Source organism: Giraffa tippelskirchi, chromosome X, assembly GCF_054371585.1.
Source record: "Giraffa tippelskirchi isolate mGirTip1 chromosome X, T2T-mGirTip1v1.2.pri, whole genome shotgun sequence".
Lineage (NCBI taxonomy): Eukaryota > Metazoa > Chordata > Mammalia > Artiodactyla > Giraffidae > Giraffa > Giraffa tippelskirchi.
This window is the reverse complement of record NC_137289.1, coordinates 23,455,754-23,474,801: the sequence shown is the minus strand read 5'-3', so window position 1 is coordinate 23,474,801 and position 19,048 is coordinate 23,455,754. Positions and strand designations below refer to the sequence as shown.

At 49.8% G+C, this 19,048-nt stretch overlaps 1 protein-coding gene across 3 annotated transcripts in view; it reads left to right on the top strand.

The window, feature by feature from the left end:
* Positions 1-19,048, top strand: part of BCORL1 (BCL6 corepressor like 1) — a 59,598-nt gene that overhangs the window by 35,875 nt on the left and 4,675 nt on the right. For all 3 annotated transcript variants that reach the window (XM_081566619.1, XM_081566620.1, XM_081566621.1), the window contains 5 exons: positions 3,773-3,996; positions 8,458-8,679; positions 10,751-10,917; positions 11,657-11,802; positions 18,298-18,375. In XM_081566619.1, the coding sequence (XP_081422745.1) occupies positions 3,773-3,996; positions 8,458-8,679; positions 10,751-10,917; positions 11,657-11,802; positions 18,298-18,375 (837 nt within the window). The remainder of the gene's footprint in view (positions 1-3,772; positions 3,997-8,457; positions 8,680-10,750; positions 10,918-11,656; positions 11,803-18,297; positions 18,376-19,048) is intronic.

The following is a 19,048-nucleotide window of genomic DNA, read 5'->3' as shown; positions in this document are numbered from 1 at the left end:
GGGTTGAGATTGAATGAGTTTCCACTGACCTGCCGGTGAGCTGAGGACATGTATGCCCAAGCCCTCTAGTTTTATATATATATATAAAAGTCTGAACGTGTGGGCACGGCCACAGTGATGTCCTTGGTTACCAGGCAGTTCTCTGGTTGGCCTGAGGGAGTCAGGTCTCGTGGGAGGTTGGGTTTTCTCTCCTAGAATCCTAGGTTCGAGAGGAAAGAGGGCATTGGCTGCCTTTCCTGGGATGCCTCCAGCCCCTAAAGTTAAAAAGAAGTACAATGGTTTCCTCAACCCAGTGATGTAAGAAGTTCAAGTAGAAGCAGGCACAACTTGGCTTTCTTGGTTAAAGCCACAGAGGTTATTGAGGCAGAGTGAAGCTTTGATATGACCCAAGGTGGCATCATTTTTGTTGGACCTGAGCTGGAAAAGTGGGTAGCCAGAGGAGAACACCAGGCTCTCTTTGGCCACGTCGGATGCTATGATACGCAATCACGGAGGCACAGACTGTCACCAAGGCCAATACCAGTTTGTTCTGTTAAGTGCTCTTCAGGCCCATTCCTGTAGTGGATTTTTAGATGAGCGAAAAGCACATCTCTGGGTTCAGTGAAAACACTTCTGTCTTTCACTCTCTTTCTCTGACCTCTGCCCTAGAAGCAACAATTGATTGTCTCCTATAATATATTCATCCTGAGCTGCTAGTAAATATCTACAGTCTCGTTATTAGTGAAAACTGAACAACCATGTTGGAGTGGGTAGTAGATTCTGGGTTTGCTATAATGCCAAGAAGGCTAACCTTCATCTCTGGCCCTGTTTAAATAGAGATGTATATTATATCTATCCCCACACTTAAGAGAGTAACTGAGCCAGTTTTTGTCAACTGTGTGAGAGTGGGGCTGACTTTCCCATTTTTCTGCCAGAGCCATGATGGATTGGTCAGGAGTGAGGTGTCAAGCAGTTGGCCTCAGCCACTTGTGTTAGGATAAAGAGAAGCTTTTGTATCACCACTTTCCTGGGGCTCAGATGGTAAAAGCATCTGCCTACAATGCGGGAGACCCAGGTTCGATCCCTCGGTCGGGAAGATCCCCTGGAGAAGGAAATGGCAACCTACTCCAGTACTCTTGCCTGGAAAATCTCATGGATGGAGAAGCCTGGTAGGCTACAATCCATGGGGTCGCAAAGAGTTGGACATGACTGAGCAACTTCACTTCACTTTTGTATCACCACAGCACTCTTGACAGCTTCAACATAACCACCTCCAGGAGCATGGGAGCGCCACTCACAAGGCATTCTGCTGGTTGTGGGGACACCTCCAGTGTTTGGAAACCAAATCATTCTCCCTCCGTGTGTGTGTCTATGGGTTTTGAGTTGAGTCTGTTGGCTTTGGCCTACGATCTTCTCCCGATCTGACACTAACTCTTCTTGAAGGAATTGCCTGACAAACATCTCTCTTCTCCAGAAGCTCCAGTTCCTGTTACTACCCTCTTTCAGGCTGACATCAGACTCAGGCAGAGACCAAACTAGACCAGACAACTCCCGTGTGAGCCTCATGATCTTTCTTTTCGTCTTGGACTTGGGTCTCTCTCTTCTTGATTTGCAGAGGGGATAAGAAGAGCCATTGCCACTCACATACCTGCTACCTTCACTCCCTGTTCCCTTCGGTGCTACCATGAGGGTGCTCCACCAGTGTCGAATAAACTCCAGAGCCTGCCCTGCCCTGAGTACATGGGGAAGGGCCTGCTGCTTTTCCTGCGGCATTGAATGCTGTAATATGGCTTCCCCATGTTTCCTGAGGTCCTCACAAGACCCGCTTCTGTTCCTTCCTCTTTTGCCTCAGCCCAAACTGGTTACATTAAAAGGCCTGGTTGATAATGTGCTGACTTGAAGTGCCATTAGAAGCCATCCAGCACAGCAGTTCTTTTTTTTTTTTTTCAATTTATTTTAATTGGAGGATAAGTACTTTACAATATTGTGGTGGTTTTTGCCATACATTCGCATGATCCAGCAACGGGTGTACACGTGTCCCCATTCCTGAACCCCCTTCCACCTCCCTCCCCATCCCATCCCTCAGGGTCATCCCAGTGCACCAGCCCTGAGCACCCTGTCTCATGCATCGAACCTGGACTGGTGATCTGTTTCACATATGATAATATACATGTTTCAATGCTGTTCTCTCAAATCATCCCACCCTCGCCTTCTCCCACAGAGTCCAAAAGTCTGTTCTTTACATCTGTGTCTCTTTTGCTGTCTCGCATATAGGGTCATCGTTACCATCTTTCTAAATTCCATATATATGTGTTAATATACTGTATTGGTGTTTTTCTTTCTGACTTACTTCACTCTGTATAATGGGCTCCAGTTTCATCCACCTCATTAGAACTGATTCAAATGCATTCTTTTAAATAGCTGGGTAGTATTCCATCATGTATATGTACCAGAGCTTTCTTATCCATTCATCTGCTGATGGACCTCTAGGTTGCTTCCATGTCCTGGCTATTGTAAACAGCAGCACAGCAGTTTTTAGGCAGAGGTGGGGACCCACTGGTGGACTAGGGAGAGGTGGGAGGAAGGGGGACTGTGACAACTGGCCTTTTGAGAGCTGTGTGTAACCTGCGGAGAATTCCTCATGCTGTGACGATGGCTCCTCCATCTAGATCTGCCCTTGGCAATGTCACACGTAGGAGAAGCCAAGGTCAAGGGAGGTGGGTTGAGAACTCTTGGATCTTGCACAACCCCCTCATTTCACAACTTGGAGAAACTGAGGCTGCAGTTACTTCAGAGACATACTGATCTTTCACTGTTCACTAGGCATGGTGGCCAGTCCTGGCAGGGAGATAAAGACTACATGGGAATGGTCCTGCCTAAAAGCTTACACTTACATAACACAGTAATAATGATGCCTTACACTTTATAAAAGGGTGGTGTGGATTCTATCCTCCTCATTTTACAGACATGGAAACTAGGCTCAGGGAGATTATGACCTGCCCTCAGCAACCACACAGCTAGTGGCCATGCCATGTAACAGTCATGTTAAGAGATAAGGATCAACTCAGTCTGTCCCACCCCATCCCATGGGGCTTAGGACTGACCCTGCTGGATGAAGCTCTTGGTAATGGAGTTTCCAGCAGGCCTTTTGGAAATTGGAATGTGCTCTCTTCAGTGAGCTATGACTAGAATTCGAGACGTTGCTCAGTGTGTCCCAGTGACTTGATTTCCAGCCATGGAGGGCAGCGGGTTTCTGTGACTTCCCCCCCAGTTAAGTTGGCCCATGGCAGCTTCTGGTTTCAGGGAGTTTCTGTGATACTTTGATCTTTGTGTGCCTGGAGAGAGACCAACAGGGCAGGCAGGCGGGTAGAGCTAAGGCCGTGAGGGACGCCTTCTCCCATTTACTCGCCCCTAGTATACTACATGCTTCACTTCAGCAGAGCTGCTAACTTTGTTTCATATTGGAGTGGAGAAAGAGACAAAGGGGGGAAATGCTGGGAAAGTTCTGATTTCCTTTTAAATTGACCCTCATCTTTGGGACAGCCAGATGGGCCGCCCCCTGCTAGCAGGGCTGGGAGTTGTCTTCTGCTTGGAGAGGAGGGACATTGATATGGAAGCACAGTGTCTGTTTGAGAAGCCTCTAGTAGAATAGGCAGCCCCGCACCAGATACTGGTAGGGAATAGTTACACAACTTTGTCCTGAGAGTCTAATCCCCAAAGTCCTCTGATTCAGCTTAGAGGAAGGCGCTGCTTTTCTGTGTGCCATTTCCCTGACATCCATTCTTTCCTGCAGATTTAAAGGCCCGTAAGCAGAAGACTTCCTCCCAGAGCCCAGAGCACCGCCTCCGGAACAGGAACCTTCTCTTGCCCAACAAAGCCCAGGGGATCTCAGATTCACCAAATGGTTTCCTCCCAAAAAACCTTGAGGAGCCAGCCTGCCTTGAAAATTCAGAAAAGCCATCAGGAAAACGAAAGTGCAAGACCAAGCACATGGTGACGGTCTCAGAAGATCCAAAGGTATGGTATCAGCCAAGGGAGTTGGGAGTGGAGACTTGGCTAGGGTGACATGTTTCCCATAAGCTCCTTGAAGAACAGTCTTCTGAGTGAGTGAGTAAGTGCATGAACAGAAAAAGTGAAAGTGTGAGTCACTCAGTCGTGTCCAACTCTTTGTGACCTCATGGACTATAGCCCACCAGGCTCCTCTGTCCATGGGATTCTCCAGACAAGAATACTGGAGTGGGTTGCCATGCCCTCCTTCAGGGAATCTTCCCAACCCAGATCTCCCGCACTGCAGGCGGATTCTTTAATGTCTGAGCCACCAGGGAAGCCTGAGTGAGTGCATGGGGGGATTAAATTAACTCATATTTATTACAGTGTTTTAAACTAGTTGTAGAAGGGTTGGGCTGTGGATTTGAAGAATGGGAACTGAAATCAGAGCTAATAATAAGCATCTACAAACTGTAGGGTTTGGCCCAGGATGAATTTGCCTCAACAATCCTTGGATCTCCTTAGAGTTAGGGAAGAGTTAAAGAATATGGCAGAATGTTGGCCTGAATAGCTTGTTAACATCCGATCAAGAAGCTTTTGTCTGGGCTTAACTCACTGGAAACCAATCAGGGAGTTTTCTGAGTCAATCAAGGTAGAAAACAATTTGTAGAAGCAAGGATGTTGATGTCCAGACAAAGGTTGCCTGAGGGTGGGGCTGAAGGAATTCCACTTGGACTGGTCATAGCTGTACTTTCCCAACCCCACTCCTCAGTTTCTGTGCTTCTCATGATTGCCTATCAATCCATAGCCAAGCAAGCGCACTAGAACCCCTGTTCAAAACTGATGTCTCTTTGGATTCTGATGTTCATGGCATTGGTGTTGAGTTCCACATCGTACAATTAAAAAAAAGAAAATCACACGATCCTCATCCTGGAGGTGCGAGGATGTTTGAGAGATGCGAGGCTCAGGTTCAATGTATGCCTGTAATATGTGTTTGTCTTGACAACCAAAAATCAAAAGGTCATATTGGGCTGGTTTAGGTGGTTGTGACTCTTAATGGCTCTTTCCAGCTCCAGAACAGGGTCCCTGAGTGGCACTGGCAAAAGTTAGGAGACCCAAGTGCTCAAGTCCCCTATCCTTGTTCTGGAATCTGATTTCAGTGCAAACAAAGTGCTCAAGCCTATTTCTTTATCTTTAAAAAAAGGAGATAATACTTCCAGTCCTTTCCATCCCACAAGGGTGCTTAGGGGAACAAAGGAGGCAATGGACGTGAAAGGCTTTAATAATGGTCAAGTGCTGTCTCTGAGGTTGGTGTAAACCCTCGAGCTTCAGACTGAGGCAAGAATGAGGGGACAGAGACACAGGAAGGCCAGGTAGCAGGGCCGGCTCCTGGAGACCCCAGAGGGGCCAAGGCAGGAACCAAGGCGTCTGCTTTGTGCCAGGCGCTCTGCTCGCGTGATCACTCAATTCCCACAGCAGCTGTCAGAGGTGGGCCCTCTTGTTCTCATTTTATGGTAAGGAAACCAAGGCTTGGGGAGGTTTAGGGACTTGCTTGAGGTTACTCAGTGGTCCGAGTGACAGACCTGGGGCATGAGGCAGGCCTGGCTGCCCCTGGGGCACCTCCACCCCCTATCCTTTCCATATGCCTCCACCCTGTGAATGGGTGGCTTCTGTCTGCATTCAGGTGACACTGGGGTAGGGCGCGGCTGGGCAGGGAGATGCTGCCACCCGGAGCAGCTCTGGTGGAAGGTGGACATCCTCATCCCCTGCTCTTCCCCACTCACATGACCCCGTCCCACACAAAGGTGACGAGCCACCTGACACTCAGCAGCACACGCTGATGCTTCTGTCTGGTGATTCTGCCTGGCAGTGTGTCCACTGATATGTTCTCCCAGAGAGGTTTTCTGCCTTCCCAGGGCCTCCCTTTCTCCCTCCCACCTTTCTTTCTTTCCCAGTCACTACCACCTGCTCCAGTTGCCCCCATGGCACAGTGCTTTGTAGTGAGAAGCAAGGCAGGGGAGGGTGGGGACGCGCCTGCAACACTGAAGCTGGTGCATCAGCCAAAGGCTTTTTCCCACAGGGGCTTCAAGCCATGGGGGCAGGGCAGGGGGGTCTTGCTCCTCCCTCTCTCTGGCAGCCTCCCTTTTCTCTGCCAGCTCTGGCCCCTCAAAGGGGAGTCACCCTTTGGCTCCTCAATTAGCTTAGCAACAACTTGGGCATTTTACCCAGCATCTTCCAGTATTGCCATTGTACACCTCTGTCCTCCTGGCAAGAAAGCCACATTCTACCCTCATAGCCAGGGCCTTCCTGGTAGCTGGTATACCTCTATGCCCTTTTGGGATGTGGACAGAGAACAGCTCTTTTCTTGCAGTTTACCAGAGGAAACAAATGCCCTGGGTCAGTGTCTTTTCCCAGGTGCCATTTCTTTCCTGGCTTCATGTCTTTCTAGGCAACTCTTTTGGCTGCTCAGGGCTCTATGTATAGCTGGCTTGAATCAAGTCAACAAATGTTTGTTGCAGTGACATGCCCAACCCCGAGTTAAGTGCTGTAAGGAACAAAAGAGATGATGACAATATGAACCCTAACCCCAAGGAGCTTAAAATGTAGCAGGGGAGGCCAGACTTGCCCATGAAACAACAGAAGGAAGTTGACAGTCAGGCATAAGGCATTGGATTATGTGATTCAGACTAGGTGTTCTGGGTGTGTAGAGAAAGAGCAGTGGGGACCACAGTGTTGTAGACGACATAGGATTTAAGGGAGCCCTTGATGCTCTAGTGGATTTGGGTAAGTAGGTATTCATTATCTGTTGTGCTCAGTTGCTCAGTCGTGTCCGACTCTTTGCCACCCTGTGGACTGTAGCCCACCAGGCTCCTCTATTCATGGGATTTTTCCAGGCAAGAATACTGGAGTGGGTAGCCAGGGGAGATCTCCAGGGGATCTTCCCGACCCAGGGATCAAACGTGGGTCTCGTGCATTGGCAGGCAGATTCTTTACCAGTGACCCACCTGGGAAGCCCTCCTAGTTATCTATTGCACTGCTCAACAAACTACCCTAAGATTTAGCAGTTTAACCCAACAATAAGCATGTATTATTTCATAGTTTCTGGGGTCAGGAATTCAGGAGCAGCCTTGCTGTGTCTGACTTGGGGTCTCCCATGCATGAGGTTGCAGTCATGGTGTCAGCCAGGGCTCCATTCATCCAAAGGCTCTACTGGGCCTGGAGGATCTGCTTCTTGAGTGGCTCCCTCACATAGGTGGCAAGTCGAGGCTTGCTGTTGGTGGGGGACCTCCTTTGCTTGCCCCTTGGGCCTCTTAAAGGATACTTGACTGTCCTCAAGACCTGGCAGCTGGCTTCCTCTTGAATGAGCGATTCAAAAGAGAGCAAAGCAGAAGCCACATTATCTTTTAGGCCGTGGCCTTGGAGGTTCACACACCATCATCTCTGCCTTCTCCTGTGCAGAAAGGGCTACACAAGAGCGTGAATATCAGGAGGTGGGGATCATCACAGTCATCTTAGTGTCTGATGGGGGCACATTCTTGTCCTCTGGCCCCCCGGTGATTCATATTCCTTCCACGTGCAAGTCATACCCTCCTCTCCCACAGCTCCCCCAAAGTCTTGTCCACTTATGGCATTAACTCCAAGTTTAGAATCTCATCATCAAACTTAGGTCCAGGTGAACATGAAGCACCTTGGGTCTGGTTCCTTGAGTACAGCTCCTCAAACACAATTCCTCTCTGTCTGAAGTCCCCTCCTCTCATCTGAAAGAGACAAGTAACCTACCCCTATGGACTCAATAAACCATGGTGTGTCAGACACGAGAACCTGTTCTGGACATTCCAGTTCAAAATGGGAGAAGAAAGGAGACAAGCACAGGTCATTCATGAGGAAAGGACTGTAATGTTTCATGAGCACCCACCGTGTGCATTGTTCTGTTGCTGCTCTAGCTCATTATCTCAAAGACCCTGTGGGGGAGAAAGTGAGGCTCTGAGAGGTTGGGTCTTGCCCCAGGTCTTGCCCCAGCTAGTGGCTGGCAGAGGCAAGATTCAAAACCCGGTCTGTTCGATTCGAGAGCCTGAGCACTTTTCACCAGCCCAGGTGGGTACGGGTGTGATCCAGGGGGACAGTGTGCTACGGGGTGGGGAAAGCCTGGTGAGGGTTGGATGTTGGGGGAAGTTTTTTGCAACAGAGTGAAGGCTTCCACAGCTGTGCCTCTTTTGTCACAGCGAGCTGTCTCCACCTCTCTTCACTCTGAGAGTTTGCTTCTGCTTATTTATCGAGGTGACTAGTTAAAAACTTCAACAAATGGGGATCAAGGCAGGTAAAGAAGGCATGCAGAGTGTGTGAGAGAAGCTGGCATATCCCCTCGAGCTCTGCGTGCAATCCCTTCGTTATTGCTTGGCTTTCGGGGTTGAGGTCTTGAGCCATTCTGCATCTGCTCGCTGGGTAGAAATGCAGTGGTGAGTTGTGCTGATCTGTGTCTCTGCTTTCCAGGGCAAAGGGCGTTGGAGCCAGCAGAAGACACGCCCTCCCAAATCTCCCACCCCAGCAAAGCCCACAGAACCATGCACACCCTCTAAGTCCCGAAGTGCTGGCTCAGAGGAGGCCTCCGAGTCGCCCACAGCCCGGCAGATCCCCCCAGAGGCTCGTCGTCTCATAGTGAACAAAAATGCTGGCGAGACCCTCCTACAGCGGGCGGCCCGCCTTGGCTACAAAGTAAGGAACACCTCCTCATATCTACAGGATATCGTTGCCCCAGCATCTGTGGCTAACCTCCCTGTTGGCTCTTCTGTGGCCTGGTCAGGCCTTTGGGGCTTGAGTCCAGGATGGCCCCCTCCTACTGTGTATATGGCCTGTGGTGCTGCCTTGTCCCGACGTGCTGTGTGGGCTTGCAAACCCGATTGGATGTCAATTTATGATGAATAGCATTGAAATGGTAAGACAATATCACCCAGTACCTTCATAGGCCAGAAATGGGATTTGAGGGGTTTTATGTCACCTTGAATTTCCCTGTGCTATGGCTCCCCACTCAGAGAGGAATGGGGGTGATCATCGCTTACTCTTTATATCCCCCTCCAGCTTCCCCTCCTTTTGGCCTCCCAGTAGTGGAGGGGTCGAGTACATTGGAGGGGCAGAGCTGTGCTCACCCTTACCTTATGCTGCTTCCCTATGGACTGGAAAGGAAGCTGGTGTTTGTTGAGCACCTCTTTGGTCATGTTAAGAGCTCTTGTTACTTCATATCCTTTCATCTTCACTGTAAGCCTATGGAGGTAAGTTTTATTAACCCGGTTTTACAGGTGAGAAAATCAAAGGTTAGCCATGTTAAGTGATGTGTCCATAGTCACTCAAGCACTATGTGTATGTGAGTCTGAATTCACACCAGAGTCTTTTTGATTCCCAAGTGCCAGGGTAGGGGCAGAAGCCAGATTCATTCAATGACATTGTTGGACATTTTCATTGATATGAGCGTATTTTGTGGATATGAGCTCCTTGAGCTTATGCCTTTGCCGGCCACACCAGTTATTTCCCCAGGATTTGCTCTGAAGTGTGGAGATGCTGGGCTATAGAGTAGGTCCTCTTTTTTTTTTTTTCTTTTGAGGCTTCCAATACCCATAACTGACTCATTTAAAGACAGCTGCACTCCCAGCCAGGCGGGTTGGCATGAGAGCCACCTTGACACTGTCTCACTGGCAAGCCACCTGTCTGTCTTGAGCACCTAGTGTAGGGGCCTGGATAGCTGCCAAGGGAGATCTGAAGAAAAAATGATGACCAACCCTTGCCCTTTAAGTGAGTTTCTTTTACCTGGAGCCAAAGCAGGCAGCAGGAGACCATAGGTGAACCGATCAGGACAGGGCAAGGACAGGTTGGACAGCCTGTGATGGGAGGAAGGGAAGGAGGAGGCGTCTGAGGCCAGGACGAAGAGGCGGTATCTGCAGTGGTGGGAAGGGTGGGGGGCCTCGTGACCCCCTGGGTAGAGACAATGTGACAGTTCCATGTCCACAAGGCAGCACCCCCATGCAGGCACACATAGGCTCTAGCCAGCCAGCCGGTGTGCTAGCTGTCAGTCAGGATGGCTGAGTCCCATCTCACCAGGGCCTGGGGGAGCTGACGAGAGGCCACTGGTAGCTGCTGTCAGCCTCTTTCCCTCAGAAGAGGGACTGCCTCTCCCTTCTGCCTCAGCTTATCCACCACAGCTGCTTCTCAGCCTGGAGTCTCACTTATCGTCCTGTCATCTCAGCCCAGGGACACTGATCATTACTATGGATGACTGACCACCCTGGATGATACTCAGAACAGTCTTCATTTGACGGGAGGGCTAGAACTGACTGCCCTGGGATACACATCCAGGGATGGTACTTAAACCAGTTCTTTCTTCCTTGTTTTCAAATAACTGCCAGAGGTGGTGTTTGCCAGCACAAGTCTCATTTCTCTGGTCTGGGGCCGTCTTGCAAAGCCCCGGAGGAGGGAACAGCAGTCACACCAGCAGGCCTGAGGGTATGAGCTCCAGGTGGGCAGGTGAGCCTCTCTGAGGGGCTCACACCCACAGCCCACACCCTGGTCAGTGTTGTCAGTCATTAGAAATGTCTCCGCTCTGCTGAGGACACTGCCCAAAGCTGGCACCTCAGGACTGATTTAGTTGACAATAGATTCTGAGATCTGCCCGTCAGTCCCTGGACTAAACAGCACTAAACAGACTCTTCGGACACGTGGAGAGCTTCAAACCTAACCCAGGTGACTGTGAGAGTTCAGCCTCTCTTTGCTCACGGCGCCCTCCCTGTCCCCACAGGACGTTGTCCTCTACTGCCTCCAGAAAGACAGTGAAGATGTGAATCACCGCGACAATGCTGGCTACACAGCCCTGCATGAGGCTTGCTCCCGGGGCTGGACTGACATCCTGAACATCCTGCTGGAACACGGGGCCAACGTGAACTGTAGCGCACAGGATGGCACCAGGCAAGAAGGCTGCCCTCCCGTCTCCCCCACCCCTCTCCCCCGCTCAGCCCCTCCCTCAAGAGAATCCATCCCACTTCAGGCCAGGCTGGATGAGTCCCTGGCTGGCCAGTCCACGTTGCCCACCGATGGGAGGCCGGGGTTCTCTAGGGATCATCCCCGGCACTTGTCTTCAGGCAGAATCTCGGGCTTTAGAAATCGGGAGGCTGATCTTAAGGTAACATCCCAGATTTGATTCTTGATTTGATCTCTGTACACTTAAAAAAGGGATACCTGCTGTGTCTTAAAGAAATTGCACCCATTCTCCTGTGCTGTATCCGAGGTCCTGCTCCCTGGGTGAACCTGACCCCTGAGCTGCATATCAAGTCGGTGGGGGGAGCTTGGGTCAGAGGATGTGGGCTCTGCTGGGCCACCTGCTGGGTGTGCAGAGCAGCTCTGGAGCAGTCATCTGGGTTTTCCATTCATATCCCCCAGAATCTTCTCTAAGTTAGGGGCCCATTCTCCCCTGAGCTCCAGAACTACCAGCAGAGCGCCATTGGGGAACATAAGAGAGAGAACTGGGAGGGAGGAGAAAGAGGTGGGGAGATATGGAGGGCAGTGCAGGCCAGCGGTGGCTCCCTGCCCTCTTATCCACGTTACACTGGGCTCCTCTCACTTTGCTTTCCCTGCCAAGGTGGTCTGAGGCCGAGACACCCAGGTTCCTACTTGGGCCCTGCTGTTCTCACCCTGTGTCACCTTGCAGGCCAGTTCACGATGCAGTGGTCAATGACAACCTGGAGACCATCTGGCTTTTGCTGTCCTATGGGGCCGACCCCACGCTGGCCACCTACTCGGGACAGACAGCCATGAAGCTGGCCAGCAGTGACACCATGAAGCGCTTTCTCAGTGGTGAGTATGACCCAGACTCAAAACCTCCTTACCAGGACTCTGACCCCTGAGCTCCCGAGATGCCCTTCATCTCGCTCACCTCAAGCGGCTCCTGTGAGGGGCATCAGCTCTCCTCATGTGTTTCTTTCTGGCAACTCAGAAATCTCTATGAGCTTTAAAAAGTCATCAGGCAGCTTCCTCTTGTCCCTGTGCTGTGAGTGTCCTCATTGCATGCATCCTCTTCAGGGCCCTGGTTGCCCTTGGGGACCCCTTTTCCCACTCCGTGTATGAGGTAGGCCTCTCTGTGGGACAGTGGCCCCACTAGAAGTTTGAGTTTGGGGCAAAATGTGTGGACTTGTGCTTTGAATGGTCTGCCAGTTGCAAAGAGGTGACACTTAACAGTTTGCTTTTGTTTTTGCACTTGCACTTTATCTCTGTTGGTGATCAAAGTTCAACCCTGGGGACCCCTCCAGATGCTTTATTCCTCACACCTTGTGGTAACTGTGATGTTCCCTGTGCATCCTCCTGTTCTTTGCTCTTCCTCCCTCACTTGCCCCCTCTGAAAAAAGTAGTCTTAAGGCCCATGACAAGCACCACAAGCCAACTTGCATTTGTTTTCTCATTAGTGGATGACAGCTGTTTGTCTGCAGTTAGATAGCTCTATGGAGTTGAGCAGTGGGAGGAGTGGGAGGAGGGAAGTCTGGCTTGGGCATGCTCAGTGGAAATCTCCTCAGACTTGACCTCTGAATAAAGGAACCCCACCTCCTGTGTGATATTACAGCTTGGCTCTTGCTCCAGCGGTGACTTCTTTAGCCTGCCTAAGCGCAGTTGGGTAGACGGAGCAGCTGGAGGTTGTGGCACTGAGCCTCCTCGGAGGCTTCGATGTTGATGGTAGAGCTCCTCTTACCCTGGAAGCTGGCAGGCCCAAGGGTTTGCCCAAGACTGTTTCCTCTCTCCCAGGCTGTGGCCTCAGTTAGTACCCCCACCCCCCACCCCACCATCAGGTACAGTCCTAGGCTCCCAAGCAGGAGCTCATTTGTTTATGGAATACAGGTTAACCAGGCAGCTGATGATGCCTCGAGGAAGAAACAAAGTAGTAGCCTGAGCCGAAGGTCCCCGTGGAAGGAGGACTAGATGGGAAGGGCCTTCTAGATACTGAAGGAAGGGGGAGTGATGGGACGCTGTGAGGGAGGCCCTGACCCCTGCCCGGCCACCCCATCCAGTCCACAGCCAGGCTTCCACCCCACAGCTGGACCCAGCCTCTCTGGCTGGGGCAGGAGGACTGCCTCTTTCCTCTACCAGCTCTGGGGCCCAGGCCCGTCTGTGAGGGCAGAGCCACATGGGGACACTCCTTCAGGCATTTGCTCTGGGCTAGTGGGGACTCTTGTTCAGTTTAGCTGGACCATCACTGGGCTGCGTGGGGCTCGGGGCAGGCCACCCTCTGTGGCTCCTTCCCACATACCGCTCACTGCCTGCACTCTCCTCCACACGAACACGTGTTGTTGTCTGCACTCCACTCAGTTCCCAGGGAAAGCTGGCACACAGGAACATCCAGAGCATCTCAACATGATGAAAGCACCTCATGAAGCACTCCTCTGACCAGCAGGTCTCATCCAGAGGCCTCTTTGGGCTAGAGACCACCCTCCTGAGGGCTTGGGGCCCTCTGGGTGCAAATAAAGCTGTCTCTAACCTCCGTGGTCACAAAGTCTTTTCTTCGCAGACCTCTTCTCCAAAATCCCCAAGGAGTTTGAATGTTGAAACCATTTGAAGTAGTTAAGAAATGAGAAGTAAACACAGTTTTCTCTTTTCTCATGTCTGTTACCTAATCCCAACTACTGGAAAGCCTTCGATGCCTCCTTAAACTAACTCGAGTTCTAGTCTGTGCTGTGGACACAAGAGAAAACTTTCCTGAATTCTGGCACTTCCTAGCCTCTCCAGGCTGAACACCTCCATTCAATTCTTGACATTGTTTCTCAACTTTATGGGCACGGAACTATAACTTCATAATGGGGGCCAGGAGCTGAAAGGAGTGTTAAAACTGGGCCACCTCTTTTCCATGCAAATACTGAGTGCCAATTAAAGGCAGAGCTCTGACTGGCCATTAGGGAAAGTGCTCAAGCTGGTTAGGACTTTGGCAGCTGGGGAAGCAGGCACTGGCAGCAGTCAGTAGGCTCTGGGAGGGGGGACTTGAGCTCAAAGGCTGTTGTGAGGGGATAAGAGGTTAACACTTAGGGTTTTTAAGGTTGAGGAAAAACTCACCTAACAGAACCATTTTGAAGTGAACAATTCAGTGGCATTTCATACATTCACAATGTTGAGTAACCATCACCAGGAGCTTTTCCGATTCCTCCAATGAAGTGTTTCTCTTGTTTCGTATCAGCTCCCTACCTCTCCCCTGCCCTGAATCTCAAGAAACCACTGGGTAGAGTGGCTGCTGGAAGCACCATGAGGTTGAAGGCTGGGGAGGCGGTTCCCTCCTCTGCCCCACCTCCCCAGCCGCCACACCTCAATACATCAGTGTGGACTTCTGGATTTCTTTTTACCTTACCTGTCTGGCTGAGGTAGTTAAAAAGCTCTTTGCTGTTCATCCCCAAGCATTTGCCTGACCAAATTGCCCACAGATTCATTGTCTTCTTCCTCCCCCGGTGGGGATCCCACTGGGCAGCAGATGAAGGCGAGTCCCTGTAGGGTGTCAAGGGCAGAAACGGTGAGCCAGCATCTGGGTTGCGCCTCATGTAGAGCATCCTGCATTTTGTGCAAGTCTCCTGTCCTGGAAAACTCAAGGAATCAAATCCTCATTTAAATACACAGAGGAGTGGTATCCTGTAGTGAATTCTTTTGTAAAGCAGAAGATGCTGGTGATTTGTGTGGGTTGAAAATGTGGATTTTCCTCCATTGCCTTGGCTTAGCATGAAGCCCACGTCTCCCAAGACCCTGAAGGGTATAGTCCTGCTTCTTCATGTGTTCATTCATCTATATGTTTATAGAGCACCTGTTAAGTTTCAGGTACAGTTCTGGGTACTGGAGGTCAGACAGTGAACCCTTTGTCTCTCATCCTTGTCCTTGGAGAACCAAGCCATCCAAACCCTCCAAGAGGCCTTTGGAAGAGCTCCTTCTTGGGCCAGATAACAGGCAGGCATGTGACTGATTTCCCTTTGACCCTTTGAAGAAAAGAATAATATGCAGCCTAGCCAAAGGAAAACAGACTGGTTTTTCATCCTCTGTCAGAAAGAATGTGGGAGCCGGGGGGAGTTGTTGCAGTTTGGGTTGGGGCATTGGAGGAACTCTCAGGACTGCTTTTCCTTCCACCAATGAAAGGGTTAGCAGTTTACCACTTGAGGTCACTGAATCACAGGTTTTTGTTTTTCCTGCCAGAGACCTCAGCCATATGACCCCCTGTCGATGAGTGTTTGTTTTTTGTTTTTCTCCCCTTTCATGTCCCTCAGCTGGTGACTTGGTTGTAGGAGATGGGCAGGGGTACAATGGGACCCTAGGAAATAGAGAAACTTCTATTGCCAGGGCCACAACTCACACTGAATACTTAAAAAAAATTTTTTAATCAAGGCGAAATTCATGTAAGATAAAATTAACCATTTAAAAGTGAACAGTTCAGTGGCATTTAGTGTGTTCACCATGTTGGACAACTACTACCTCTATCTAGCTCCAAAACATTTTCATCCCCCCAAAATGAAACCTCATACCCATTGAGCAGTTGTTCTCCACCCCCAACCCCAGCCCCTGGCAACCATCTATCTACTTTGTCTCTGTGGATTTGCCCATTCTGGACATTTCATATAAAAGGGAATCATACAATATGAGGCCTTTTGAGGCTCACTTCCTCCATGTAGCATCATATTTTCAAGGTCTGTCCACATAGTGGCATCTTTTTAATGGTGAATACTATCCCCTTGTCTGGATAGATCACATTTTCTTTTATCCATTCATCAGTTAAGGGACATTTGGGTTGTGTCCACCTTTTGGCAACTGTGCCTAGTGCTGCTGTGAACACACATGAACAAATATTTAAATACAAGTTTTCAATTCTGTGGGGTATATACCTAGAAGCAGGATTGCTGGGCTGAGGGTACGTTTTGAAGGCAAGGATAAGAGAAAAGAACTCAAAGTTACAGGGAGGACAAGGGAAAATCAAGGAAAAGGAGTCACTCTTCATCCTGACTATACATGAAGACACGTGTAGAAACATGCCTTGAAGCTGCCCTGTCAAGCAGACTTCGACGGTTCCTTTTGTGCACCACTTGTGGGCCAGTTCTGACTTTGGCATCTTTGTCTGTGCCAGTTGACTTTGGGCTATCTCAAAAAGGCACATTCACCTGCAGATGACAGAGATGTGTTGTCAGTGAGGAGAATTAGATGAGTGCCTGGGGGCCTCTGAAGGCAGGTCCGAGAGAGGAGCCCCAGGAGTATGGTGAGCGAGGGCTGCTCTGCTGGAGTCCTCTGGTGACCGCAGACACTTGAATCCTTATGTGCAAGCACGCAGGCTAAGCAAGCCCTTGACTTTATAGTCTTGCCTTGTAGTAGTTTCTCCCCCCACTTACTTCCCCCATGGTGTTTATTATGCTCTTACTGTGCCAGATACCTGGGCTTTGGAACTGGGGAGACAGTGATGAGCAGGACAGATGTAGTCCCTGACTTTTGGGAACTTACAATCTCACTCCTTTATCTCCCAGGACACCTAGTGCAGGGTGAGGCATGGAATATAGTCACCTACCTGACAGACGCCTCTGGAAGAAATTACTTCCAACTCTCAAATGGCACAGAGTACGGAAGAGGAGATAAGCTGGCATCTGGGACCTCAAGAGTTTTTTCATGGAATACTCAAAAGATCTCATATATGTGATGAAAGATTTTCCACTCTGGCTCCTCAGCCATTACTTTGAAAGCTTCTCTCTGACTGTCTTTTCCTCTCAGAAGAAACTCCTCATCTCCTAGGGGGGTGCCAAAAAACAAACTTCTTTCAGTAGCTCACAACAGCTGATGGGCACTTTTGCTGATAGAATGTGTGACCCAAAGGGAAGCTATCCTGAAATGTGGTGGTGCCTTCCATCCAGGAACTTAGCTCTACTTATTTAAGAGTAGCTGCCAACTTCCTCCTGGGATTTGGTTTTCAGGGGGCACCCTCACCCAACCTGTGCCCTTTGGACTCTCTCCTGTCCTCTTGCCCAGGTGTCACTTGAGGGCACCTGGATGGCAACCATACACAGCTAAATCAGCTTACCACCTGTACTACATGGCACATTGGCAACTACTGGGCCATGTGCCCACAGATGACACAGTTGAATTTGTCATGGAATCCTGCTTTTTGTCCACATGGAGCCAAGAGGTGAAACAATTCATCTAGATGATGCTTAGCTAGGAAATGGAGGCTAAGAGGTGGCCTGATGTCAGTTCTCAGAGTGTGTAAGCAAAAGGTGGTTTGAAATGGATTTTTAGGGAGAGGGAATTCGGCAGTCCAGTGGTTAGAACTTGGAGCTTAACCCAACTTAAGTCAGGACCTGGGTTCAATCCCTGGTTGGAGAACTAAGATCCTGTAAGCCACGAACCCAAAAAAAGAAAAAGCACTAAGTCCTAACCCCTTAGCCTCCTTTTTTCCTAGCTTCATCCTTGTTGTAGGTAGCGTGTATCAGTACTTCATTTCTCCTAATGGCGGATTACTATCCCATTGTGTTAATCTTCATTTTGTTTCTCACTTCATCAGTTGAATGACATTTGAGTTGTTTCCATTTTTTGGAGATTGTGAATAGAGCTGCTCTGGAACATTCATGTACAAGTTTTTGTTGCAATACCTGTTCTTAATTCTTTTGGGTATTGCTATGGAAGCAATAGGTTTTCATGAGGATAAACTTGGCCATCCCCCGCCCCATTCCATGTTTTCAAAGACGAGACAGAAGGGATTATGCTTCCTTTATCTTCCTTTGAATTGGCAAGATCACGATTGGATATATGAACATTGTGACCAGCAGGTGATTGAAATCCTGGGATGGTTCTAGGATTCTGCTTGCAGAGTAATAATGCCCTACATCATTTGAAGAAGGGGTCCTAGGCCTAAATGCCTTCAGACTGATCATGTTAGAGAGCAGGCAGGCTGTGTGGGGCCTGCTGAACTGGAGAACGCACATGTCACCTCTCCCTCCAGCCAACTGATGACATGCAGGAATGTGGATGCAGTGTTGCCAGATCTCTTGATTTTTTTTCAAGAAAAGTTGGAAATCCAAATTTTTAAGTGAAATCTCCCAACTTTAAAATGTTAGAAGTTAATTAAATTGTGGAGGTTTAAAACACTGGGCCAAAACCCAGGTGGTCAGTGGGCTAGATTTGGCTCTTGGCACTGGTTTGTAGCCTCTGATGGATAGCACATCTCTCTGGGGTCTCTCCTGGCCCCTTTTGTGGTCCTTCCTTCCCATCGCCCATTCTCCTAATGCCAAATGGATATACTTTGCTTCTAGATTCCTCTTTTAGTCTACCCCCTATTCTCACTGCCTTTTCTTCTTTCATCAGATCACCTCTCAGATCTCCAGGGCCGGGCAGAGGGTGATCCTGGCGTTTCCTGGGACTTCTACAGCAGTTCTGTGTTGGGTAAGCTTTAAGTGGATACTTCCCACCCTGGTCTATGTCTCAGATGTATGGGATCTGCTTTGGGTATCACTGATTCTTCTCAAAGACAGGAGTGACCCAATGGAGGTAGCCCTTCTTCACCTGCTGGTAGCTTACAGACCCTTTCACCCCCCACTCCAGCCCATGCTTCTCCCAGACTCAGAACTTGGTGGCCAAAATCAAGAGATGCCATTGATTTGGACAAAGCCATTTGTCATTAGACCTCTACCACTCCCCACCCTGGGTACTTTTTAAATTCTTTCTCTCCCAAGCTTTCTTTCTCCTCCGTTGCTTTTTCCTAACCCTGCTGGAAGCCCCTATGTGCACTGTCACCTCTTCTGATATTGCTCACACTCAAAAGGGACCTAGCCCCCCATCTGGCAGCTACCATCCCTCCCTACCCTGTACCCAGGATGCACACAGTTTCTGAGAGAGCTGCCAACTCCTGAGTCCTTAGCTCCAGACTGAGCCTTCCTCTGTCAAAATAATAGTGAGCCTTTCTCTGTGGCTGTCATCCAGTGCTCACCCAGATTGAGGAAGGTGCCCACTCCTAAGTTTGGGAGAAGCTGGAGCAGGAGAACAGGCATGCAGCTAGGAAAAGTTAGAGGCCTAGTCCCTGCCACTGAGCTTCGGGGGATCCATGCAGGCAGGCAGG